General features: G+C 43.5%; 1 protein-coding gene across 15 annotated transcripts in view; it reads left to right on the top strand.

Annotated features, from left to right (window-relative positions):
• DOCK7 (dedicator of cytokinesis 7) overlaps positions 1 to 27344 on the top strand; it is a 123515-nt gene that overhangs the window by 10266 nt on the left and 85905 nt on the right. For all 15 annotated transcript variants that reach the window (XM_068140772.1, XM_068140770.1, XM_068140766.1 and 12 more), the window contains exons 2-9: positions 244 to 349; positions 16937 to 17112; positions 18097 to 18165; positions 21189 to 21318; positions 21424 to 21636; positions 22279 to 22364; positions 24500 to 24566; positions 25856 to 26005. In XM_068140772.1, coding sequence (XP_067996873.1) covers positions 244 to 349; positions 16937 to 17112; positions 18097 to 18165; positions 21189 to 21318; positions 21424 to 21636; positions 22279 to 22364; positions 24500 to 24566; positions 25856 to 26005 — 997 coding nt within the window. The remainder of the gene's footprint in view (positions 1 to 243; positions 350 to 16936; positions 17113 to 18096; positions 18166 to 21188; positions 21319 to 21423; positions 21637 to 22278; positions 22365 to 24499; positions 24567 to 25855; positions 26006 to 27344) is intronic.

The following is a 27344-nucleotide window of genomic DNA, read 5'->3' as shown; positions in this document are numbered from 1 at the left end:
CACAGATATGCAGAAAGAACATTTCACAAAAGGGAAAAAAATAATAATAGCTGTTATGAATATGTATGCTCAGGCTTGTGTGAATGTTGTAACTCCAGGAATTTCATCCACAGGGTCTATCCTCACCACCTAGTGACTCTCACCAGCACACCAAGTGTTTGGTTTTGTTCATAAAGCCTATCTGATGTATCACCTTCGTTGTAATTTTTTCACAGAGGTAACATTGTCCCCATCTTATTTCAGGACTGTAGCTGCTGAGGTCAGGAAGCAGATCTCGGGGCAGTATGGAGGGTCTCCTCAGCTTCTCAAAAACCTCAATATTGGAAGCAGTGTCTCTCATCATACAACTGTAAGTGATGCTTGGTACGTGGAAGGGTTGAAAAGATGTGCATGGTTATTGTGATTATTATTTGGAAAGAAATTGCAGTGCTGACAGGTTGTTGACCTAAGGGATCCTGATAACACCGAGAAAAGTAATTCCATGTAAAATCTGCTAATTTTGGAGGTCTCCATCTTGCAAATGAGTTGGTGTGGCTGAGAAGTATCTTTTTAGGATAAGGGACTCCCTTGACCAGATGTTAGTTATTTTATCCCAGAATAACCTGGACTGGATATTAAATTCCAGGTTCATGTGTGGTTCTCCCCATGAAGAGCTCTTTGCAAGCTCATGCACTTCAGCTAGCTGTTTTCTTGTGCTTTTTCTCTCTTGATAGTGGGACCACAGAGGCTCATCAACTCTTCAGAGGTATTTTAAATGTTATTGTGGAAGTTGAATGTGGTTATTGCTCAGGAATGTCTATTTACTGACAAGTTTACAGTCCACTTTGAAGAGCAGATGAAATATAGGCCATCCTCTCAGAATCACCCTTTCTGAAGTCAGATTTTCTATCAAGACCAGCCAGTAGCCTTCAAAATTATTTTGGGGTGGTAAAAATTTCAAGAGCTCAACAAATTTTCTGGGGCTGGAGCTGTGCTTCTGGAAGTACTCATTTGGACTGGATTGTTGCTTCTAGACACAGCAGTTTCTTTTGCAGCAGGCAGCTTAGAAAACAAATATTACAACATCTAGTTTTTTCCAAAAAGGTTGATTAGGTCAGGCAGCATTGCAGATGTGCCCTGAGTTTGATAGTGTGCACAAATGCTCTGAGATTACAAGAGTTCTTCTCTTGTTTTGGAATAGGGTTCAGTTGATGTGCTGCTCCATGTCTATTGTAATCATAGAATCACAGATTGGGTTAGGTTGGGAGGGACCTTTAAAGATCATCTCATCCAACCACACTGCAGTCAGCAGAGTCATCTGCAACTAGAGCCTTGAACAATCTGACCTGGAATGGTTTCAGGGATGGGGCTTCCATGATCTCTCTGGGCAACATATGTCAGTTGCCATCATCCTCATTGTAAGTAAATTCTTCCTTCTCTCTAGTCTAAATTTCCCTCATTTGGTTCAGACCATCACCTCTTGTCCTGTCACAACAGGCCCTCCTCAAAAGTGTCCCCAGCTTTCTGATCAGTGCTTCTAAGGCCTGAAAGGTGAATAGATAGTCTCCCTGAAGCCATCTCTTTTCCAGGCTGAACAAGTCAAACACTCTCAGCCTGTCCATACAGCAGAGGGCCATCATTGCTGTGGCCACCTCTGGCTTGCCTCCAACAGATCCATGTCTCCTGTGCTGAGGACTCCAGAGCTGACCCCAGCACTGTAGGTGGGGTCTCAGCAGAGTGGAGCAGAATCCCCTCCCTCTACCTGCTGCCTATGCTGCTGGGGATCAGCCCAGGACACCTTGCCAGCTCACATCCATCTTTCCATCCACCAATATGTTAATGCATTGAAGCTTCTTCGTACAGACAAAAAGCTGTGACACTGAGCTGGTGTCATCGCAGAAGAGATCCCCAAGAGTAGGTTGACCTCTACCTTAGAAGAATGACTTCGCTGCAGCCTGAAAGCTCATCTTCAAGGAGACCTGGCTGTGCCAGAGTCACTAGGGGCTGGAAAGGGCTGGAGTTCGTGTCATTTCCCTCTGCACCAGCAAGGAGACCAGAAGACTGCCTTTGTCAGCTGTGTGCCCAGCTTTAATGGGGGAGAGAGCAGGAAGGAGGAGGGGTTAATGAGAGTGGTGTGCCCAGGGCTAATGCTTTATCGCAGCAGTCTCTGTAGGGGTGTGGAATGATAGTGCAAAGCCCTGACTTGGCAGTTCTGGATCATCTTTTGCATAATCCAGCATTAGGCAACTGGGAGGGACCCCTCCTATTAGCAGTGTACACGGGATGGAGCACTCAGGGTCATGGAATCCTCTTCCCTGCAGCAATGGATAGCTGAGGAATAAACACCTACTTCTGAGGCACCCTTTGGATATCCATCCCACAAGTTTCTGTGCCCTGTTTGTCTCTTGTGTGGTTTCACCTTGGAACCAGTTGGCTGAATAATTACTTTTCTGCTCCCATTGCTTTCTTAAAGCAGGATCTATTCTGTTTACCTCTCCAAACCATTCCTCAGCCAGCTATGTTTTTGGTAACTGTTTTGCTTTGTATCACCTCCTTTGCTCTGAATTGAGTCTTCCATTTTTTCTTCCTATTTCTAAGGGGTTTCCATTCTGCCATCATCGAACTGTGCATACTCAAAGTTTCAGCCATGCTGTTCTAGGTTATCTTTAAGGTCCCTTCCAACCCCAATCATTCCATGATTCTATATCTTCACATGTAATTCTTAATGCTTTGTTGGTCACAGTATTGTCAGCCATGTCTTCAGTTGTGGTATCTCCCATCCTGTTCCTGTTGCATTTTCTACCAAATATATGTAAGAACCTATAGAAATCCTGGAAAAGTTCATGCTAACTGGAAACAGGCTCTGAGTCTTTCCTATCAAACTGGATTGTGTGATGGTTGATGTGATAAGCCCCTAGTTTGTTGTGTTGAATTCTGTGCTGAGCAGAGGTGCTCTTCAGGAGCATGACTAACAGAGTGTTGGTTTGTAGGAGATAGTCTGTAGGAAAAGTATATTTAGTTAAGTCATGAGTCTGTATCCTGAGGCTGCATAATATGACAGAGGTTTGCTTGTACTGAGTTTTGGGTTAATTTCTCTCCCTTAGGCATCCCTCAGAATCTGCTGTGCCTGCCTCTCCTGGTTGGATAACAAACATTATGCAGAAAGAAAGCATTAGTGCTGTGAAGCTGCAATAGCTGTTTGCTCTGGAAAAGCTCAGAAGTTGGGGTGTCATTACACTTTGACAGAGAAGAAGTAGAAGGCCCTGAGTCTGTGCGGCAGTTTTCATGTGGCCGTACCGGTTTGAAAGCCTGGAGTAAGGGCACATAGTGTGGGTTGGACTAGGAAATGGATGCTAAAACACATGGATATTTTCATAATGCCATGTGATTTTGTTTCATCTGAGGATCTCCACCGTGGCAGCAAGTTGCACTGTTGAGTGTGCGGCATGCAACTGGAGGACTCTTAATGATGCAGATGTGGTCTCTCCTATCCAGTGCATCTTGCTCTTCGTGTTGAGCACTTCCATAGATGATGATCCAGATAAGGTCAGCACTCATTCTCTGTTGACTGTTGCCAGCAGTAGCTGCTTATGGTAATTTGTCTGAGAGTTATCACAGACTATCCAGTGGAGCCATTTTGATGGAGAAATGTTTACTTTTGTGAATTAAGGCCCCTCACCACTGTGCTTGCTTGGGCCTTTTGTTTCTTGTTGTCTGAAGCCAGTGGAAAGACTTCCACACTCCACAGACCTGTGTGTGGTTGAACCGAGGATAGATGCAAAAACCTGTCAGCTGGATTTTAACAAGTCTCTTCCCTTTTCCTTCACGAGCAGCAGACAAACTGCTGCCAGAACTGTTGCTAATTTAGTATCTGGTGGAGCTGGGGAGAAGATACTACTTTCAACTGACTGTACAGGAGCTTGCAGTTTGTTGTTGGCAGGCTCCACCCTTCTGCCACTTTAGGAGTGACTGATTTTGGTTGCACATTCCTCAAACCACAGATACGAATCCAAAGCCTTCAGAGTTTTTTCCTGTAGGACTCCTCACAGGATGCAGTCCTTGCAGCACTGAGCTATTATTTTTGAAACCCAGAACAGAAGGCCCTGTCAGTTTGTTACTGCGAAATAGGAGCTGGTAAGGTCTTAAGAGTTGGCTGAAGGAGATTTTATTTTTTGAAGCTGCTTTTGCAAGCCTCTCTAAATCCACTGGTAAATTGAGTTTTTTCACCCTGCTATTTGTGTTCTGTGCTCATCTTCAGGACATTGAGAAGTTCAGTATTCCCTCCTGGGAGCTGGGGCTTCTCACCACTAAACTCACTGATTGAATGCACTGAAAGTGGAGAGCTTGTACTTCCTTCCAAAGAATTCCCCAGCATCCTGCAGGATGGGGCATTTGCTTTGTTTATTTGATGAACTGGACTGTTTACTATGGGCTATTATAATCCCTGGTGACTAACCACTTTCTTTTCTTTCCAAGTTTATTTTTCTTGTTGAGTAGCTCTTTGTGCCATGCTGCTTGTTAACTCTGCTCACCCTCTTTTGCACCGGTGATTTCTGCTCTTTGCAGCATGGCAGGAGCCTGATTCCTTTCTGCATTTTTGCAGCTCTTTTACCTGGATGAAGCTGGATTGTGGATTAGCATGGGTTGCTGTTGAAGCCACCCAAAGCTTTCTATGAATCTTGGTGTACATGTCTCAGTTTGCTGTCTAATGACTGCTTGTTATGCTGCTTTGGTGTAGAAAGAACTGAGTTTTGGTTTGTATCTGCAGATGGACTCCTAGTCTGTTTTTTCCCCCCTCTTAATCAGTAGCTCAATTGTTCTGTGTCTTGCTCTACATTCAGCAACTTTTGTTGCTTAATGATCCTAGAATCACAGACTGATTTAGGTTGGAAGTGACCATAAAGTTCACCTAGTTACAACCCCCCTGCCATAGTCAGGGACATTTTCCACTAGGCCAGGCTGCTCAAAGCCACATCCAGCCTGGCCTTGAATACTTCCAGGCTTGGAGCCTCCACAGCTTCTCTGGAAAACATTTTCCAATGTCTCATTCTCTTCATCATGAAGAATTTCTTCCTAGTATATAATCTAAATCAACCCTCTATCAGTTAGAAAAAAAACCCTTGGGTTTTTGAATGCTTTTGAGTGCCAAAGGTGATCACTGAAGAAAAAAAAACATTTTTGCTGTTGTCTAAAACTTTTTTTTCCCTCCAAAGAAAATAAAATTATCTTAATTTTATTTTGTTTCTTTAGTCTTTGGTGATATTTGTAATGAGAAAGGCAACATTTCACACAACATGCAAATAAACAGAGCAGATCTAGAGAAAAAGCACAGCTGTTTCCAAAGGATTAGGGGTCATATTTCCTATTGGTGTATGTTGCCATGTAGTTGAATGTTTATGAGAAGGAACACTGCTAGAAGAGATGCTAATTAGTCTGGGAATAAAGGGGTCTGGATTCTTGGACGTGATGTGATCTGACCACGTCTGCTCTCAGCGCTCCCATTTTCTCCATGTAAAATAAAGGTGCTGACATTGACATATCTTTGTAAAGCACTGCTGGCTTTATGGGCATTATCTGGGCTAATTGAAGCTTTGTCTTGGATTTATTGGATGTCAGGCTTTGGTTGTGTGTTCAAAGATAGTATCTAATTATTGAATAAGAGAATATGAGTTCCTTTGTATATTTTCATTGTTTATTTTAGCATCACTTAAAAGAAAAGATAATTTGTGCAAATGGTTGGGAAACACTGCAAGGGAAAACATGGCAGGATCCTATGTAGCAAAGGGCGTTTTGAAGTGTTCAGAGCCAAGTAATTTTATCACCAAAATCACTAAAATGCAGAGGAAAATGAGCCAAGACCTAATGCTCTCATAGAGCTGATTACTAGGCTTACTAGTGACTCCCATTATATCTATTTCCTGGAGGTTTTGCCCTGCCGTACTGAATGGTCTAGTCTCATCAGACAGGGGAGGATGGGAGAGGCATCCACATCCTCTTCCCTGCCTCCTCCCATTAGGAATTACCCACAGTTAACTCTGCTCTGGTGTGGGTGCTCTCATTAGTGAATTAAAACTGCTATGAGAACTGGGTTAGTTCAGCCTTGTAAAGAGAAGGCTTAGGGGAGACCTTATTACCACAGACAAGTAGATAGAGGGTGGCTACCAGGAGGGTGGGGACTCCCTTTTTTCAAGGAACCACATGGAAAAAAAACAAGGTGTGATGGGTACACACAGTTACTCCTAGGGAGATTCCCATTGGAATCCAGAAGAAACTTTTTCACCTTGAAAACAATCAGGTATTGGAATCATCTCCCAAGGGAAGCAGTGGATTCCCCTACACTGGACAGTTTTAACGCTCAGCTTGCCAGGTGCTGGGTCAGGTCATTTCAACTACACTATCACCTAGAAAGGTTGGACCAGATGATCCTTGGGGTGGCTTCCAGCCTGGCATTCTGTGTACCGCTTCTAACATCAGTGGTGAGCCTTGTGGCAGAGGTCACCAGCATTTTGGATGGTAGAGTGGGGACTCTGGTATCCATTGAAACATTTCTGAGTCTCACTTATCTGCAGTAACTTAAACAGTTTATATATGAGCAGAGCTAACTAATCTTAACTCAGTGTTATACAAAGTAAATTCAGTTAATTAAATGAAGCATTCATAAAAGGCCTGTTAATAAATACCCAGAATCTAAAACTGCCATGAAATCCCACTCTGTGTTTATTCAAGTTAATTTGTGACACATCTTTTTGAGGAATATAATCCACAAATAAACTGATGTTAAGTGGAAGTGTTGCTAATACATTAAACTGCAAAAACTGGTACTGGATTCAAATTCTCAGTCCCAGTCCCCTGTTGGTGTGCTTGCAGAGTCTTTCAGGCTAATGCTGCCAGGGTGCCAGCAAGCAGCAGTGAGTTGGAAGACCACTGCTTCAGGATGCTGAATGATAGCTGCTTTCTCTTGGCTGCCTCACTGCTGCTTGCTTGCAAAGGCTCAGAAGAGCAGGGGAACTGCTTTAGTACTGGCTGTGAGCATGCTGGAAGGAGTAAGCCCAATCAGGGGACACATGAGCATGCAAGGTGTGGATGTGCTGCTGCAGCAGTTCTTTGCAGGCATGCACTGGCCGTCTCCTGCACTCAGAAGGCAGCTTGAGCACATTGTTGGCCTTCCTAGTGCTAAGCTAATTCAAGACCCGTGTTTCTGTTACCTGGGCTGGCAGGGTTGAGTGGATGTGCCCAGGTTTTGCACTAGTGGCCAATGCTGCCACTGTGCAGGGGCACTTGGGTGGCACTGCAGCGCCAACTCTGAAGAGCAGGCAAGGAGGCTTGAGGCTAGAGGTCATAGAATCACTGAATGTTAAGGGTTGGAAGGGACCTCCAGAGACCATCGAGTCCAACACTCTTGCAAAGCAGAACCACTTAGGACAGGTCACACAGGAATCCACTGTGGTCCGTGGGGCTGGAGGTCTGCTGTGGTCCCCAGATCTTGGGTGAACAGGCTGAGCCTTTCTCTGTGGTGGCTGTGCTACTGGAGGGGTAAGCTGGGTTTTGGGGCTCATTGCTGATGTCTCAGGTGCACAGAGCAGACACAGTGGGACTGTCTGTGCCTGAAGCTCTCAGACTTGAGTGGCTTGTTGGGTGAAGCTTTTCTCCCCATGGATGTGGCAGACTCAGCCATCTCTTCACCTGGGCACGTACATAAACCAATTCAGCTCTCCTCTGGTGCTGTTCCTGAGCTAATGGCATAGGCAGCTCTGGTATCTTTGTGTGTCTGGTGGTTAATCCATACCCTAGATAAATTGTCCACTGATAACTGAGACATGACTGTGCCAAGTATTTTACACTCAGAAGAGCGTGCATGTGTTGGTGGTTACCATGATTCAGCTTGTACAGCTCAGAGCCACCATGGGTTGCCTATGTCACCTCCAAGGGTCTGGAGAGATCCATCTCCACTGGTGATTTTTCTGCACTCTCTGGCTGAACTGTTTGGCTTTGTCATTTCTTTAATAATGGAGCTTTGATGTTTTCTTTCTCTCAGTGTTGGTGCAGGTTATAAGATGGTGTCTCTTTCAGATCAGTCTCAATTCTTGCATTTTCTCAGAGTCTTTGTGTTCTTGAAATACTGTGTTGGTGAAATGCCATGATTCTTAGTCTTTCTTCTTATCCATCCTTGGAGGCATAACTCATGTCTTTCTGGATTTGGTAAGAAATTGCTTTAGTATTCCCAGATAGCTAATTAATCTCTGATGAATATTAATATTTCTGTACCCAAATGTCTTCTTACATTAGCAACCACTTATAATAGCAAATAACCTAGCAATATTTGTACATAAGATATCTCACTGGTTTTGCAGCTGGCTGTTGCTTGTTTTACATAGGACCCCTCTTTAGGTGGGTATATTTACAGGTATTTCCTTCCATTAAAGGCATTTTTGGTTTTAAGCATTGTGATATTATTTGAATTTGACACACACTTGGCTTGTCTTTAAGGGACTTGTAGCAATAGGATGAGAGGGAATAGATTGAAGCTTGAGGAGGGTAGATTTAGACTGGAGATGAGGAAGAAATTCTTTACAGTGAGGGTGGTGAGACACTGGAACAGGTTGCTCAGGGAGGTTGTGAGTGCCCTGGAAGTGTTTAAGGCCAGATTGGATGAGGCCTTGAGCAACCTGCTCTAGTGGGAGGTATCCCTGCCCATGGCAGGGAAGTTGGAAACTAGATGATCTTTAAGGTGCCTTCCAACCCAAACTATTCCATGATTCTATGAATCTATGAACTTAATACTAAGTAGTCTCAGGTCTTAAAAATGGGAGTTTCAGACTATGTCTGAACCAATTTTTGTCTTGAGAATGCTTACAGAGATTTTTGAGGCACGTTTACAATTCGACAAGGACTTTTATCAACTCTTCTCTCTAGTAATTAGGTCTTTCTAAACACCATGCAAAAGAGGCAGCAGGAGCTAGAGCAGGAGGTACGGAACTGCATTCCAGAGGCAGTACGCATCTATGTGCAGGTAATGACTGCGCTTTATGGCTAGGGAGGTGTCAGCTTGCTGAGAGTTGGTAGCTGTCTGTGGTTGATGAGAAGCAGAGATTGCTCAGGAATCTTCTTGGTTCATTTGAACATTTCCATGTATTATAAATGCAGCCAAAAAAATCACATGCAGGAGTTGTCTGTGCTCACCAATCATCAGGCTTGTGAAATTAGGGGTATGGGTTTAATGAAGGCAGTAATGGCAGTAGGGAAATTATGTGATCCTTGGAATTTGGATCCAGTGATGGCCATTTTTGGAGTGTTTAGGTGAAAGGAAATGCAAGCAAAACAGTTTTCAATTAGTTGAGCATTGTCAGTGATTAATATTGCACTGCTCATATTTCAAAACCTCTTACACTGATTAACAGATGGCATTGCGTTGGAAGGGACCCTCAAAGGTCTTCTTGTCCAGCCTCCTTGCAGTCAGGCTGCAGCTGATCAGGCTGCTCCAGCTAGATCAGGCTGCCCAGGGCCACATCACATCTGATCTTGAATGTCTCCAGGGCCTTGGCCTAAACCACATCCCTGAGCAGCTTGTTCCAGTATGTTACCACTCTTGTTGTAAAGAATTTCTTCCTCATGTCCAACCTTAATCTGCCCTGCTCCAGTTTCAAACCATTGCCCCTCATCCTATCACCACAAGCCATTCTAAACAGGCCCTTCCCAGCCTTTGTATAGGTCCCCTTCAGATACTGAAATATAACTCTAAGGTTTCCCAGAGCCTTCTTTTCTCTTAGAGTGACTAGAGTCTGTAGTTCACACTTAAAAATAGATCTGTTGCCTCTGTTTAACAAATATAATTCTTTTACCTTCTTTAACTCGCCTGCAAATTGTGGTTTATTTTTAATGTGTTACATTTTCTGCATTCTCAGATTTACACTGAGTCCTTCCTACAGTCCATCAGGTTTGACTCCTGTTGCAGTTCCCTGAGATCCCAGTGTCCCTTTAAGGGTGACAGGATTTTACCATAGCAAGAACAGGCCATCTGCATTCCTGAATGCTCAACGAGGGAAGTGACTGTTTGCCCTGGAGACCTAGTGATAGCTGAGAGAAAGCTGGGGCTCAGCTTTGAAATGTTAATCTGCTTCTTCTGTCCTTCCAAGATTTTGCCCAGGGAGGCAGTGGGTGGGAAGTTGGTATTAATTTAGAATTTGAAGCTTTGGTGCAATCTGTCATGGTTTTAGCACATTATAAGTTGTTTAATATTTAAGGAGGTATTGAAGTTAAGAGGGAACTTTGTCCTACTTTTGAAATTGGCAAGAAATAGCACCCTGATTTTGAAGAAGTGTCTAGCTGCCAAGTAAAAATAGTAGTCAGGATCCTCCCTGTGCTGAGGAGCTCTGCAAGGTTAATTTTTCAAGGTCCCATGGAATAGTTTGGGTTGAAAGGGACCTTAAAGATCATCTAGTTCCCGTCCCCCTGCCATGAGCAGGGATACCTCCTACTAGACCATGCTGTTCCAGGCCCCATCCAGCCTGGCCTTGAACACTTCGAGACTTGGAGCCTCCACAGCTTCTCTGGACAACTTGTTCCAGTGCCTCACCACCCTCATGGGGAAGAATTTCCTCTTAATGTCCAATCTGAATTCAGCTTCTTCCAGTTTGAAGCCATTACCCCTTGTCCTGTCACTCCTTGACTTTGTCAAAAGTCCCTCCCCAGCTCTCCTCTCCTCTCTCTAATACTTGAAGGCTGCTCTAGCATCTCTGTGGAGCCTTCTATTTTCAGGTTGAACAGCCCCAACTTTTTCAGCCTGTAACCTTCCAGTCTTTGCCATTGTCAGCTTTACAGGGCCCCAAATTGTACTGTGATCCTCCCAGGGGCTTAGTATTAGCCCTTGGGAATTATGCATCTTGTTTTGAATAAAAAGAAAATGGGACTTGGGTTATTGGGCCATGAACAAGCTAGGTTCAGATCTTTGTCCAGGCAGATGCGTCCTGCCAAGCCATCACATCACAACCATTTAAAATGCTGTGGTGGGTCCCTGTGAGAATAAGCATTTTAGGAGGTCAGAGTTGAGGGAGGGAGAAGGAAATGTGAGGGACATGGTGCTTTTCATGGTTGTGCTGACATGCTAGCTGGAAGAGAATCACAGAATCATAGTTGGCATCTGAGTGTGCTTCTCAGAGCATGTCCTGATGCTCAGTATGACGTGTGTGAGCTAGGCAGCAAACTTGTGGAACAGGGCCCCCTCTGGCCAGCTCTTTGTGTAGGGACAGGGTAGATTAGAGTCCTTCAAGCGAAAATCTGAATGCCTGTGGATGTCAGGGCACACAGCACTGATCTACACAGGACTTCTGTGCCTCAGTATCTGTGAGATGGAGGAAATAATTGTCCATGTTTCTGCCATAGTTGCTACTGTGATCCTTTACTGAGCTTCTCTGCAGTGCCCAGGAGAACAAACCTTTAGTCTTTAGGTACTGGTGGGAAGCTCTGCTTATCTGAGGGGTCCTCTCTCTGCACAAGGGAGCTGGTTATGGTTGTGTGTTCTCAGGAATGCCACAACAAAGTAGGTTTAACACAGATCTGCCCTTTGCATGTTATATTTTGCTTCCTTAATGGGGTGGAATAAGTCATGAGCTTTGCATTGTGGTGCCCCAAGTGTCGCCTTCTCTCTGGGTTAGCCCTTTGCTGCTGTAGATCTTAGGTGAGATGCTTGGCTAGAATGGATGGGGGTTTGTGTTACCCTTCCTGGAGCCATGCCACATCCTGCCCCTGTCACCAGATTTGAGCATGGACTCCTTCTGTAGCTGATGATGGTGATATAGGTGGGTGCTCAAAAGAAGGACATAAATAGGATGGAGACACGTTTCAGCTAGCAGTGCACTAAAACTGCAGCAAAATACAATGTTTGCTGTCTGGAGAAGGACAAAGTCGATAGGAAACAGAATTTTATTTTCAGGCTTTTAAGGGGATATAACAGTGAAGAATAACAGAGCCTTAAAGGAGAAAGCTTCACTGTCCCTGCTGCAGGAGAGTTGTAAACCTTTGAAATAGGGTTTCATAATGCAACTCCTGAGAGCTATAGCTGCAACAGCACAGATGCACCTATGGAATGTGTGCATTAAATAGTTTAGATAAGCCAAATCAATCAGGCTGGTGTCTTAGTTAAGCTGAAAGTGTGTGTCTGTCATAGAATCGTAATAATTTTGGTTGGAAAAGACCTTTAAGATCATAGAGCCCAACCATTCTCTAACTCCACCAAGTCTGGTGCTAAGTCATGTCCCTCAGCACCACATCTCTGTGTCTTTTAAACACCTTCCAGGACGGGGATTCAGCCACCTCCTTGGGGAGCCTGTTGCTGTCTTTGTGAATCCTTTCAGTCAACAAGTTTCTTCTAAGATGCAACCCAAACCTCCCCCTGCTACAATTGCAGGCTGTTGCTTCTCCTTCCATCCCTTGTCACTAGGGAGAAGAGACCAACCCCCACCTGGCTCCAGCCTTCGTTCAGAAAGTTGTAGAGTGTAAGGTCTCCCCTCAGCCTCTTCTTCTCCAGAGCAAACAAGCCCTGTTCCCGCAGCTGCTGCCCACAAGACCTCTTCTCCACACCCTCCACCAGCCTTGCTGTTCCTCACTGGACCTGCTTCAAGCACCTCAATATGTCTCCTTTAGTAAGGGCTCCAAAACCTAAGCCAGGACTCAAGGTGCGAGTCCTCACCCACCAGGTTAAGGATATATGCAGAGTTGTTATTTGCAAGCAGAGTACTTTGGCTAAGTGTGGCAAAGAGAGAGTCTTGTTTGATTTCTTCTGTACTTTATCAGCATGTTGTGTTTGGTGGTTTTGTTGGCAGGGAGTAGGTTATGCCCCTCTTACACGTACCCAGCATCCCCCTTCTCCTTGCCTAGTCCTCTGTATGTATCTGATCTGATGGGTTTGTATGATGATTTCAGGTGACTGATGCTTTGGCCAGATAACACAGGAGTGCCACTGTGGATGCTGTGTCTGTTCTTGGTCTCATCCACAACTTCAGAGGCATGCAGGCATATAAAGCAGGGTGGAGGAAAGGTTAAACCATCAGCAGTGAGAACAGTGAGATTGAGACCACCATCATGAGTGGTGAGACACTGGAACAGGTTGCCCAGGGAGGTTGTGGATAACTCCTGCCTGGAGATGTCCAGGATCTCGAGCAACTTGGTGTAGTGGAGAGTTGGAACTAGATGATCTTTAAGGTCTCTTCCAACCTAAACCATTCTGTGAGACAAGCTCTCATGGTTCATTAAGATACTGGAACACCTTTTGGGTTCATTTTCCTTTTGGTGTGTGTGATCATCCTTATTTTCTCCTCCTCTTTCATCACTTCTTCTCACACAGATACCTAAAGCTGAAAATAATGTGCTTGCCTTTTATGTGCCAATAGTCTGACACGAAGTAGTTCCTCTTCATAACCATGAATTTATGTTGGGCCTGTTTACTCAGGTGCTAGACAGTATTTCTGGCTGCGCAGATGGTGAGTCTAATACAGGCTTCTGGGTTTGACTTTTATGTTTGTTTACATCTTCATGGTACAATAGTTAACCAAAGAGACAACCTGGAAGATTGTGAAGCGTGGCCTCAGACCCAATCCTGAGATGTAAAAAGGGTTTGGAAGCCCTTAGGGTACAGACCTGAGACCTGGTGTTGGGTAGCCCCCTAAGTACTGCCAACCTTTCCAGTTTAGGTGTTTTTTAACTACCATAGCCACTTCCTTCATCTTTTGTCCAAGACATGATGCCACTCTTGTGGGAATGAAATTTGAGATGTGAAATGCCAGGGGCAGCATCAGTCTCTGCCCTGTGTCTGCTCAGTCCTGCACATTCCTCTCAGCTCTGCAACGATACAGAGTGTTTTCCTCATCCAATGGTAATGTTCTTCTGATTATCAGGATGAGTGGATTAGAAATATGTGAGGAAATGAGGGAAAGGTTCCTCTCTGTTAGCCTGAGAAGATGCACAGGTAAATGGGTTTGTGCAGCTGAGCAAGTGCACCAGAATGTGCCTCAGCTTTGGAGCTGCCAGTGTGGAAGGGAGGTCATCAGGAGGTGTAAAAATAAGTCTTAAAATGTTAGGGCTTAAAAATAGGGTCAGTTAAGCAGCTTTAAGACACTCTCTGAGGTTACCATAACCCTCTGACCTTCTTCCAGTGAAGGTGCTTTCATTGTCCAGCACAGAGCTGCATTGCCGTGTGGATGGAGCAATGAGAGGACCTGAGAGAGGGTCTTTTCCCAGCACCTCTGCTGCTGTCCACTGCCTTTTATGGGTTTTGCCTCCTGATTTTAATATTTTTGATTTGCAAGGAGACTGCCTTTCTAGGTTCTTGCTCCTTGGTACTGGGTGGAACCCCAGTGACAAGGATGACATGCAGACAAAGCAGCAGCACTAGTATTATGTATCAGCGTGCTTGGAAAAAACAAACAACAACCAAACCCATGCACTTTTAGCATTTCCTCAATAACAAACCATCACACTTGAGTGCTGCACGTTTTGTCAGTTATCTCATGCCAACTGGAGCTGGTCTGTCTGTATGTAAGGAGCAGATAGTGTGAGGTGATGACACATTAACTGCAACGTGGGAAAGAGCAATGACAGGTTATGGTCTCTGTGAGCTGTGCAGTGAAGGAAAACACTCAAAAGTATCTGGTTTGTGTTTTCAAAAGCTCTCCAAATCACATATTTCATTTCCAGAGTTCAAGATTACAAGGGGAAAAGGTTGTGAGGTCAGAGATAAATAGGTGATGATAGATTCATTGAAGTGTTTTGGTTGGAAAAGACCTCTCAGATCATCGAGTCCTGCTGATGATAAGGTGGTGAATGTCCTTACACAGAACTTAATTTGTGTCTTTTACCTAAATTGCAGAAATTATGAGTTTCTAGACACCATGTTTGTTTTGTTGACTAGATTGTTACCTGGCATAAAGTCATCTGCTCCAACTCACCTGACCTCACTGGACTCACACCATTTTTCTGCCTTTTGATTTTAAGAAAATTATTGTATTCATTGAAGCTGGTGTGGAAGGAGAAATTCTTTCAATAGCCTTAGCTAAGTCTTTTTCCTTGTGTAAAAAGTTGATTTATTGCACATTTTGGCAAGGGAAGTTTGAAAAACTGGAATTTGAGATTGGTGCAGCAAAATTTTGTTGAAGCACATTCAAACCTTAAGGACTAAGGGATCTACCAGCAAGAGTCCAATGGAGACCCGTGAGGATGGCTGTCCTGTGAAGACAGACTGAGAGACCTGGGGCTATTTGGTCTGGAGAAGGCTGAGAGGGGATCTTACCAATGTTTGCAAATATCTGAGGGGTGGGTGTCAAGATGAAGGTTCCAGTCTCCTTTTGATGGTGCCCAGTGACAGGACAGGAAACAATAGGTATAAGCTGGAACACAGTGGGTTCCATCTCAATATGAAGAGAAACTTCTTTACTGTGAGGGTGCTGGAGCCCTGGAGCAGGCTGCCCAGAGAGGCTGTGGAGTCTCCTTCTCTGGAAAGATTGCAAACCCACCTGAACATTGTGCAGCCTGCTGTGGGTGACCCTGCTTTAGCAGGAGGGTTGGACTAGAGGATCTCTAAAGGTCCCTTCTAACATTATGACAAAGTGTTCTTTTCCAGCAGAAGGCAAGCTACAGGATAGTTCCCTGTTCCACAGAAATTATCTGGACAACAGGAAAGAGGAAGCAGTAGAGAAAAATGGCTTCATTTTGGTGTGTTTTTGTGACTTAGTAAAACTGCTCAGCCTCACTGGGATGTGTCAGGGATTTCTAGGGAATCTGTCAGTTGCTGTAGAGACAGCAGGTTTCTCCAAACTTGGTTTTGGTGTTTCACTTTCTTAATGTCTGTGTTTATGTACAGCCTCATAGCATAAAGTGTTCCTCTCAGAACGTATAGATGTCTTTATATAATGTACATATGCAAAAATACAGAGTTATGCAATGTGGTTATGTATCCAGTTGATGCAATTGTTTCTTTTTTCCCCCCTGTATCTAAAAAAAGAGCTCACTTTGTGTGGTGTGCTGAGATCAGTACTGCCAGTGAAATCTTCTGTTTCCTTGCACGTGTGTTTGATCAGTTGTTCCTTGTGCTCCAGGTGCAGGCTTTGTGCCTGGTAAAGATGCTTTGTAAGCACACATTGGGATCCTACAGGAAGGCTGGAGAGGGACTTTTCATAAGGGTGTTAGAGCATGGTAATAACAAATCTGAAGTCATACACATGGGAAATAAAGTGCAGAGTTTTCTTTTGATGCAAACTGAAAAATTTCTTAACATACACATACTTCTAAAAAAATTGTATTCTTAAAAAATTATGATATGCTTGAAAGAAATAATCCAGACAAATACCAGATAAAAGACATGAAAACCAGCTTTGTGGTACATATTAGCTAAGGTTAACATCACTAGGGTTAGTTACCACCTGATGTGAGATCAAGTTCCTCAAATGCTGTATCCATTTCTGGTATCCCCATCACAAAAATGGACACAGAGCTGTTGGAGCAAGTCCAGAGGAGGGCCACAAAGATGATCCAAGGGCTGGAGTACCTCTGTCATGAGAGCAGGCTGAGGGAGCTGGGATTGTTCAGCCTAGAGGAGAGAAGACACTGGGGGCATCTTGTAGCTGCCTTCCAATACTTGAAGGAATCGTACAGGAAGGCTGCAGAGGTACTTTTCATGAGGGTGTCTAGCAACAGAGCAATGGGGAATGGCTTGAAGCTGAGGGAGATCAGGTTTAGACTGAATCTTAGGAAGAGGTTCTTCAGTAGGAGAATGGTGAGGCTCTGGAATAGGTGTCGCAGGGAGATTGTCCTCCCTGGGAGCATTCAAGGCCAGGTTGGATGAAGCCTTGAGCAGCCAAACCTAGTTGAGAAGCGTCCCTGTCCATGGCAGGGAGGTTGGAGTGGACGATCTCTAAGGTGCTTCCCAACCTAAGCCATTAAGACCCTTCCATCGCTTGTCTTTGCCTAGGTGCCGCTCACCGAAGCAGTGGACCCAGTGGAGTTGGAGGACTACCTTATCACACACCCGATTACGGTGGAGTCCGGACCCCTGAGAGACTTGCTTGAGTTCCCTCCTGATGACATCGAGGTTGTGTACACCCCCCGAGAGTGTCGAACGCTTGTGTCCGCTGTGCCTGAGGAGAGGTAGGGGGTTGGGGAGGTGACACTGGGCAGAGGGAAACCTAATGAGGTTCAAAAAGGGCAAGTGTAGAGCTCTGCACCTAGGGAGGGATAACTCCCTGCAGCAGTACAGGCTAGGAGTTGACCTGCTGGAAAGCAGCTTCATGAAGAAGGACCTAAACAGTCCTGGTAGACAAGAAGATATATATGGGAGAGCAATGTGCCCCTGCGGCCAAGAAGGCCAGTGCTTTCCTGGGGTATATTAAGAAGAGTGTGTCCAACAGGTGGAGGGAAGTTCTCCTCCCCCTCTACTCTGCCCTAGTGAGACCACATCTGGAGCATTGAGTCCAGTTCTGGGCTCCCCACTTCAAGAGAGACAGGGAACTACTGGACAGAGTCCAATGGAGTGCCACAAAGATGCTGAGGGGCCTGGAGCATCTCTGTGATGAGGAAAGGCTGAGAGACGTGGGGCTGTTTAACCTGGAGAAGGGCAGCCTATGAGGGGATCTTGTTAATGTTTACAAATATCTGAAGGGTGGATGTCAAGAAGAAGGTGCCAGTCTCTTTTCAGTGGTGCCCTGTGATAACACAAAGGGCAATGGGCATAAACTGGAAATCAGGAGGTTCCATCTGAACCTCCATCACCTTCTTTGGTGTGAGGGTGCTGGAGCAGGCTGCCCAGAGAGGCTGTGGAATCTCCTTCTCTAGAGACTTTTAAAACCCACCTGGATGTGTTCCTGTGTGGCCTGCCCTAGGTGATCCTGCTTTGGCAGGGGGGTTGGACTGGATGACTTCCAGAGGTCCCTTCCAACCCCCACCATTCTGTGATTCTCTGGCACCTTGCTCAAGGGTTCTGTATTTGAGGATCTGCAAGGCTGAAGCTTGGAATTTTTGGCTGTCAATGCCTGGCAGGCTGAACAGAAGCCTAATAAGTGAAAGTTAGTATATTTAGAAGTCATTACCATATCTGTGATTCTGGAGGTGGTTTTTCTTTTATTCTCTTAACAGTGAGATGGATCCTCACGTGAGGGACTGCGTAAGAAGTTACACAGAAGACTGGGCAATTGTCAACAGAAAGTGAGTTCCTCTGTGGTATTTGGCAGCTTGGTTTCCTATTTAAATGTTTGTAGGTTGCTAGCTGGTATGAGGAAGCTCAAAAATTATTGTTCTGGCCATTGATTCCATGTGCCATGGCTTTTAGTTGCCTGGCTCATCTGAACTGATGCTTTGTGCTTAGCTGAAGTGATGCTTTGTGATTTGAAAATTAGATCTTAAAACCCTTTGGGGCATCTTTGGAAATCTAGGCCATTGCAGTCAACAGTTGCTCCTTTAGAGTGGTAGAGAAAATAAGGAATGTGAGCAAGTAAAATGACTGTCAGCTTTTGTTTCTTTCTTTGTTCCATATGTTTTTAGCTCCTTTTAGAGAGCAGTTGCATTAATTTTGTAACAACATAAGGTTTAATCTGCCCTTATAGCCACTAATAGATAAAGTGCCTTCTGCAGCTTTTATTGGTTCCCAAAGAGACTTTGAGAAAATCGGTAATTCAAATAAATAATTGTTAATATTTGGACTATCTCAGCATTTACCTAAGAAGTTAAAAGTTCAGAGACAGTGCATGCATTGATTAATTTATGCAAATTAGTAGGAAGCTTCCTGAGTAGCTTTACTTGGAACCTACACTCTCTAGCATGATTGAAAGTCTGATGACTTCAAGAGCTACTATCAGGGAGCAAGTGATCCATGTGATGTGCATCACCTACAAACGACTTGACTACAGCTACAGCTCTGCCCTTGTGGCAGCTGCTACAATTCACTGATTTAATGTTGTCCTGAGAACCTCTTTCAGGGGATGATGAGGATATGCTTTGCAGTGCTAAGATGACCTAATAAAAATGTGTTTCGTAATCTCATACCAAAACCAAACAAAACAACCAAACAACATGCAGAAAGACATGTGAGAGAGAGAGATGCTTTATTAACTCCCAGCCTTTGTGGGCATAGCAGACTTGGACAATGTGAGCCATCTAGCCAGCACACCTCTTGGTTTCCCAGGGTCTTTTCCCTGTACCTGCAATACCTGACTGTGATTCTTGCACTGAGGGGGTTTAGTTGGAGGCAACAGAGCTTTCTGTCCCATGCATATCAGCTGTGACTTGCACTCTGTGTCAGGGAAGACCTGAAGCTAAAGTCATCAGAGTTACTTGAGTGGGTTGAAGGTGTGATGAGCGACTGCTGAACTGCAGTCAAAATCTGTCATGCCGCTCCAGAGAAGGAGAGGCACTTCCATAAATATCCATAGCAATTTTGAGTTGAATAACTTCATGGCAGTGTACTGGGAACCTCCTATTGAGTCATGAGGTTCAGAATGGACCCCTTTGTTTTCCATGCTCCTGGTGGACCTTAGGTGTAGCTGGATCTAGTCTTAGTCCCTGATTTGGTTGGTGGTTTATGTCTAAAGGATTTTGACACATAGACTTCATTAGTATTAAGTCAGTATTGTATCCATCACTTACCAAGGATCTGATGTGAATGAGGGGTCTCACTGCCTTGGGTGAGGAAGGATCTCTTAGTCTCAGGTGAAGAATCCCACCCCTTGAGAGGTGTCCCTGCTCAAGGGAGTCACCTGCTGTGCAGTCCAATTGCCATCCAGGGGAAATTCAAACTGGGCTCATCCATTGCTTTGTTGCTGGTGAAAGGTCTTGTTGCTTTGAGGAGTAGCCATGAGAGGAGTCCCAGCTGAAGAGAAGATCACCCCCATGCAGCCACACTGCTGAGCAAGGAGATCTTAAAGGAGGCTTGCTTAGGCTGTCTCATTCATGGGACAAAGTGGTTGGTTCTTAGTCACATTGCCTACAATGGGAAAGGTGTGCTTGAGACTCCTTGTACCTACAACTTTCTTTGTTCCTTGATAAATGACTCTTGGAGGAACCACCCACTATTCATTCATTAATTGCATGATGGGTGTTCCAAGCTCATGTGCATCAGTGCTAACTGGGTCACTCTGCTCCTTTGTAGATTTCCTAGAGGAGTTCTTGGCCCAGCTATAGCTTGGGCCTTCACCTCCTTTGGAGCCTGTACCAAACTGCTGCTGATTTGATTAAGGGGAGATGAAGTGCATCCCATCACTGTGCAGCTCTAGGAGGGAAAATGCTTTCTTCCTTTTCCTTCTCTCTTTCATTCATCTCTGCCAGCACTTCCATGAAACATCATGTCAGTGCATCCTTCTGTGGTGACTTCAGCAACAGGGCAGGATAAGAACAATTACTTCTGGCTGTGACCCCAGCACTGCTTCAGGAGCTGACTTGGAGCACATGTTGAGGCTCTGGCCATATGTGTGTGTAAATATAGACACAGTGCCAGTTGGTATCCAAACATTTGTTAGTCAAAGAGATCTGATCTTGTCAGCTACAGCAAACAGACTGTTTACTAGCAAGCACTCTTACACCCTGGTGAGCCCTGAAGGACTTGATTCTGCTTGTAAAGATGGTATAGGAAGATGCTCATTTTAGTTGGACTTGGAAAGTCCTATGTTTTCTAGAGGTGCTCAGGACTCTTGAACTTCATGCAATGTTACCTCAAGTTTTGGTTTCCAAGCTACTAACGTTGCCTGCTCCAAGTCAGTTCTTGCTCCAGCAGAATCACTGGCCTCTCCTCATGCTCTGGCCTCTCCTCATGCTCTGGGCCTGTTCTAAGCTTGGCATCGGAATGGAATGGAATGGAGTAGAGTAGAATAGAATAGAATTTAGAATAGAATAGAATAGAATTTAGAATAGAATAGAATAGAATAGAATAGAATAGAATAGAATAGAATAGAGTAGAATAGAATCACACATTTTATGATGACCTTAATTGGCCACTGATAATACTTCTTTTGACATCACCCATGGTTGCTTTACAGTTGAACAGAGTCACATTGTAATGCTGGTTGTTGGATTATTACCCAGCTACACTGGAGGGTGACTGGAAATATTGTTTGCAGAGAGCAGCTTATGCCTTGAGAGGACCCAGACTGATAATACTGGGTTTGTTCTGGGATTCTGCTTCTGGGTGTGGGGTCAAAAAGCATGCTAAGAATGCATTTGAAATACTTTGCTTTCAGATACCACAAGCTGGGAACTGGATTTAATCCCAACACCTTAGACAAACAGAAGGAGAGGCAAAAGGGGCTCCCCAAACAGATCTTCGAGTCTGACGAAGCTCCAGATGGCAACAGTTACCAGGATGAACAAGTAATGTGCCTTTAAAACCCTGCTGCATAAAAGCTAATTTATAGTTGCATTTAAAAGTGCAGTCCCTTTCCCATTGTAAGCTGCTTTTAATTTGTTGAATCTCAGGATGACCTCAAACGACGTTCAATGTCGATTGATGATACTCCCCGGGGCAGCTGGGCCTGCAGCATTTTTGATCTGAAGAACTCCCTTCCAGATGCCCTTCTCCCAAACTTACTGGACCGAACCCCAAATGAAGAGATTGACCACCACAATGAAGATCAGAGGAAGTCCAGTAGGCACAAGGAGCTTTTTGCACTACATCCAGCACCAGATGAGGTATTTTTATATACCTGTGGTGAGATGTAAAAAGTGAAGGGTATAGAGAGTGTGAAAACTGTCTGTCTGCCACAGGTTTGATAGACTCACAGAATGTTTTGGGTTGGAAGGCGCCTTAAAGGTCCTCTAGTTCCATCCCCACTCACCGTGGGAGGGACACATTCCACTAGACCAGGTTGCTCAAGGCCTCATCCAGTCTGGCCCTGAACACCTCCAGCGGAGGAACATCCCCAACTTCCCTGGGCAACCTGTTTCGGTGTTTTGCCACCCTCACCGTAAAGAATTTCTTTCTAATACCCATTCTAAATCTTCCCTCCTCAAGTTTCAATCAATTCCCTGTCTTAAGATCACCTGTTTTTAATATCCATGAGGACTTTAGCTATTTAGTGGGTTGCATATTTTTTAGCATATTGTCTTGCCATAGACATTACTTCTGAAGATTGGTTTTCCTTTATGGTTATGCAATCCCCTATAATGTAGAAACATGAAAGGGATTTAATTTAGCATATTTATAGCTGCTGCTGAATGCCACATGCTGGTAAACCTCAGATTAAATTGGTGCTAGAGTCTTGGAAGAAAAGGCATGTATTTGCTTCATAATGCTATTAATGGTTTGTACAAGTGTTGTGTCTCTAATTTCAGGAGGAGCCTATAGAACGACTTTGTGTCCCTGAAGTACCCAAAGAACACTTTGGCCAAAGACTCCTGGTGAAGTGTTTGTCTCTTAAGTAAGTAAGACTCAAACAGACAGCTGCATTGAAATTGAGTCTTTAAATCTGCTCTGGTATCTACATGCATCTGGAATAATTCTGCTGCCTTGTTTTTTACCCTGTAAGGGGCATAACATGGTCTGGTTTTGTTATAGCCTTAAAGGTTAGTTCTGTAAAGGATAAGTTACACATTGCTGTGCATCAAACACTTTTATTTTCAAGACTTTCTTCATATTGGTGTGACAGAAAATATTGACCATTTCTGTGTTGTTTTCCAGCCAGTCTCTAGCTGTTACATGATCCTTGCTACCAGCACACATGCCTCACTACACTCGTTCAGGGCTCTGAAGCTGGCCACATACTGGTGTTCAGCTCTGCAATGAGGATGTTTAAAAGGGGAAAAAAAAGGAATAAAAAGGCTTAAGTCTTAAAACGTAAAACAACCAAAGATTTGCCAAAGTTTAGGCTCAACAACCTTGACTGTGTCCCTTTAAGAGTGAAGACTTTATATACTTAGCAAGCATTAACTGGAGGAATAGAAACCTGTTAAACAAGTTTAATGAAGTGGAGCTCCTGAATATAGGGTTACCTGCAGCTGGTTCATTGCCTATAACTCTTCTCTAATAACACAAGGTAAAATTTTACTGTTATTCCCTTGGAGAAATAAAGTACAAAACTGATTTTCCACACTGCTGTATTCATCTTCTGTGTCCTCAGTTAGGTCAACCCTTCTTGTTAGAGAGCTTCAGTTAGACTACATTGTGGCTCATAACTGAGATATATGTGTGGGACATATCTCCTGCTCTTAGAGTACTCCAGGACCTAATATAGCCATAGAGATGAACTGATTTTGCAGCCTTTTATGAACTGGAACAACGTAATATGGAGTAGCAGTGGAGCTTCCTTCCAAAGGATGGTGTCTTTTAGCATAAATAAGTCAGATGCTGGGAATTAATGATTTCTGCTGTTTAAACATCTCTTGCTGACTGTAAATGTATAGCAAATCTGCCCAGGTGAGTGCTTGTTTGTGTACCACAGTTATCTCTGATACTGTCCTAACAGTTGCAGTTTTGAGCATCCAAGATCATGCTTTCTTAGTGGCATAAAAAGAAGCACATAGTCCTTTCCCCAGGGAGTAGGCTTAAGATGATCTAAGCAGGGTTATTTTCAAGTTCATCTCACTTTTGTTGCAAAACTAGGCAAGATAGCCCTTTGGGGATGCAGTCTTGTGTGTTGTTTGCCCTCTTGGCAGAAAGAGTTCCAGCTGAAAAGCTGAGAACTCCATTCAAAGACTGGATCCCTGGGGGTATCCCACCATGGATTGGGCATTAATGTCATGGGGAGGCTGTGCAAACAGGAGAATGGCATTCCAGCCCCTGCTTACTTTGGTGTAGGTTTTGAATGGGGTTTAATTTCTTTATCCTCCCAGGTGATTAAAACAGTAGGTATAGCTCTTTTTGGTAGGTTAGTGTGGTCCTTGGAAGTGTTTCTGTTAGCACAGGAACTTGGTAACAGTTTCGCAGGCAAACGACACCTTTCTAAGAGAGTTTTTGAAACACTGGTGTTTTCTGACAGAAGTTAAATGTTGAAAATTGCCCAGATATCCATCCCTGACTCTCCAGAGGAAGGAGCTTTCTGGCCAGTAATGGTGAGAGAAGCAGTTGGCCATTTAGCAGTGTCATAAGGTCAGCACAGTACATGATCACACAGGGCAGCTTCTCAGGGTAATCAGAGGAGCTAAGTCGTCCTGCTGTCCCAATTAATAATTCCTCTCCCTTTAAGGAAGCTGTTAGATTGCTTTGCTTAGCTTTCAAACAACACTTGGAGGAAGATAAAAGCCTCTGCAGAAGTATGTTTTATGTCCTCAGACCCTAATCCCAACCTTTCTGTTTGGTCAGTGAGTTGAAATGGCTTTTGGAAGGCCTAGGGAGCACCAATGCATGTCCTGGTGGAAGGGAGCAGAGATCAATCATGCAGAGGGAGAAAGAGTTGGGGAAAGATAGGGGAGCAAGATCCTTTTGCAACAGCAGCAAGCCCTTAGGTTGCTTCAGCTATTCTTGACATAGATTAATAGTGGTCAGCCATCACTTAAGTATTTGGGGAGAGGGTAAGTAATGCAAGTCAACTGATTGGATGTGTTTCTTTCTTTCAAGATTTGAAATAGAAATCGAGCCCATTTTTGCAAGTTTGGCTTTGTACGACGTTAAAGAAAAGAAAAAGGTAGGGGTTTAGTTACCTGAGTGATGTCATTGCCATTGAAAACATGTATAAAAAAAGTGTGTGGGGGAGAGAAATTAGTTCTGGAAAAAAATCTGTGTTAAGGTAGTGATATACTAGTTATTGGAAAAATGATGAAGGTATTTCCTGAACCGTTCTGTGTGGTGTTCTTCTACTGCTTAGTAAAATGGTTGAAGTATAACCACTTTTCTAAAAATATTATCCAATATGTGAGTGCCTGAAATCAGAATATATATATTGTCTAATCTTGGCTTTCAAAAGTCTCTTCCCCAGAGAGAACTTAAGTAACTGAAACCTTTTATTTAGATTAAGTTTTTATGACTTTCTTAATCCCTTTTTCATGATTCAGCTTGGTGTCTGTCCAGGTAGCATTTCAATAATGCACAAGGAAGTCCTACGTGCTAATGTTGCCAAAATCAAAACAAAACTGAGGGTCTTTCCAAGACCTAAGTTACAGGAAATGCAGAATACATTTATTCCTCTATTTATGTTCTGTAGTTAATATTTGAAGAGTCTCTTGCTTTTCCTGATTCAAGATATTAGCAGCAGTAGAGATAAAAATGTTAAAAATATGCATCTTGACATTTATCTCTTTAAGACTTGAATTTAATGCATTGGGTTTTAAGTTATGTAGATAAGAGTGTGTGGAATATTATGTGAACTTTGTTTAATATTTAAATCACATTTCATAAGCTGATTTTATCATCTCATTACTCTATGATTTTTTTTTTTTTCCCCCACTGTGCTCTTAATGTTGTAAGTTCTTTAGTGACCTCTGGTGTTGATAACCGGCTCACATTCCTTTGGGCTTTGAAGCCTTGAGGCAGTTGAGGATTTGATGTTTCAGCCTGGAAACTCAATGTCTGTCTTCCAAAACATGTTTTTCAGGGTTGTTTGGTTTGGTTTGGTTTTGGTTTTTTTTCTGTGATTGATCTTAAAGATCATTTTCTATTTTAATGCTTGGGTATTTTCAATTCAGATAGCAATTGTAATTCCTAGTTCTGGGATGAAACTACTTACCTTGCAGGAGCTGGAGAAGATTTTATGGGTGGTGTGGGTTGCTTGCTCCATTTCCTTTCTTCTTTCCCGCTGCCCTGCCTTGATTTCTCCATGAAAAGCTCTTTGTTCTTTTTGTTTTTATACATGGTTTGAAAGGAGGCCCTGTTGATAGTTTTTCACTTGTGTTTTCAAATTATCTGTTGTGTTTTTGAAGAGTTTACCAGAAATAAAAAGTGTAACTAATGCTTGAAACCACCCAACTTCCTCCTTAGATTTCAGAGAATTTCTACTTCGATTTAAACTCTGAACAAATGAAGGGAATGCTGCGTCCACATGTCCCCCCTGCTGCTATATCCACCCTGGCCAGGTCTGCCATCTTCTCAATCACTTACCCCTCTCAAGATGTCTTTCTAGTAATAAAGGTAAGAAACACCAGAGACACGTAGATTATCACTATCTCTTTTTAAAGCTAAAATATAAACAAATCTGGCTGACTGGCTTCTGACTTCTTATTTCCATCTGAGAGTAGAATTCCAGTCTCAAAAGCATAGGCACCAGCACTAGAGAATTCTGTTTCATTTCAGATATTTTCACTTAGTGTGTTTGCCTCCTTTGTAACAGAAACAGCTCAGTGGAGATCTGCATTATTTTATTATTGAAAACCTGAAAAGAGCACAAAGGTTTGCTTGATACAAAGCAGCATTTTGGGGCTTGACCTTGGTTTTCATGTGAAACAATGTGCTGACTCTTTTAAGATGATGATAGATAAGTGAGTGATTTAAAAATACATATTGATCTGGATCTCATTTCAAGAATGATATATACCCTTAAGCCAGATTTCAAAATGTCTTTAAGAATTGAAATTGCTAGGAGACTGAGATCCATAACTGAAATAAAATGCCACATTGGTCAGTCCTGGAACAAAGTATACAAAGGTAAAAGTAATTTTTCTCTTTATTCATTTGATTCAATGAGTGCACTAATGGTTCTAGTTCAGATTGGCTTTTGAATCAGTTTTGCCAGCTCGTCTTAGCATAAAAATCATCCTGTTGTAAAAAGGGGACTTGAAGACATGCTTCCAGTTCCCCGGCAGTGGTGACAGCCTGCTAGCTGTCAACTCTGTTGACTAAGGCTTGTGCAAGTTCTTCAGGAGCTGCTTCTTACATAAGGTTTTGAAAAGGAATTAAGGCTTTGTGGCATGACTAAACAGGTGTGAATAAGGCTTTCAGTACTGTTGGAGCATCCTCTGAAAAGGGTGTAGTCAGGGGTAGGTAAGATGGATACACAGAATGCCTTGATGGGTCAATTCTCACTTACTCTTACTCACTGGGAAACCACCTTTCAGGCAGCTCCTATTGCTACTGTAAACTCACCAGGGTATGCAAGGTTTGAAGGAGAGTTGTTTTGTTCTTTATATTGTGATAACCTCGTGGAGTTCTACTAGTAAACAAGGATGAAGGCACTTTATAAGCATGGGAGAAATCTGAAGATAGTCTAATCTAATAGCAGCATGTGCATAGTAGCAGAAATGGGAGGGAGGACTGGGATATTTCTGAAAGAAACAGTCTTCATGCATGTGATAGGGAAGGTGTTTCTATCAGAAGCTGGATGTTAAGCAGTCTTGTGTTACCCAGAGACTTCAGAAGCTCTTGGGCTAACTAATTATTTGATTACTTCATTATTTGATTTAAAAATACATTGATTTAAAGTAGTGCTTTTGGTAGCTGAATGCATCCAAGTCACCTTTTTGTGCTGCTGTAG

The sequence above is a fragment of the Melanerpes formicivorus genome, unplaced genomic scaffold (assembly GCF_026170545.1).
Source record: "Melanerpes formicivorus ecotype bairdi unplaced genomic scaffold, bMelFor1.0.p_v2 SCAF_7, whole genome shotgun sequence".
NCBI lineage: Eukaryota > Metazoa > Chordata > Aves > Piciformes > Picidae > Melanerpes > Melanerpes formicivorus.
This window is presented reverse-complemented; position numbering and strand designations above follow the sequence as displayed.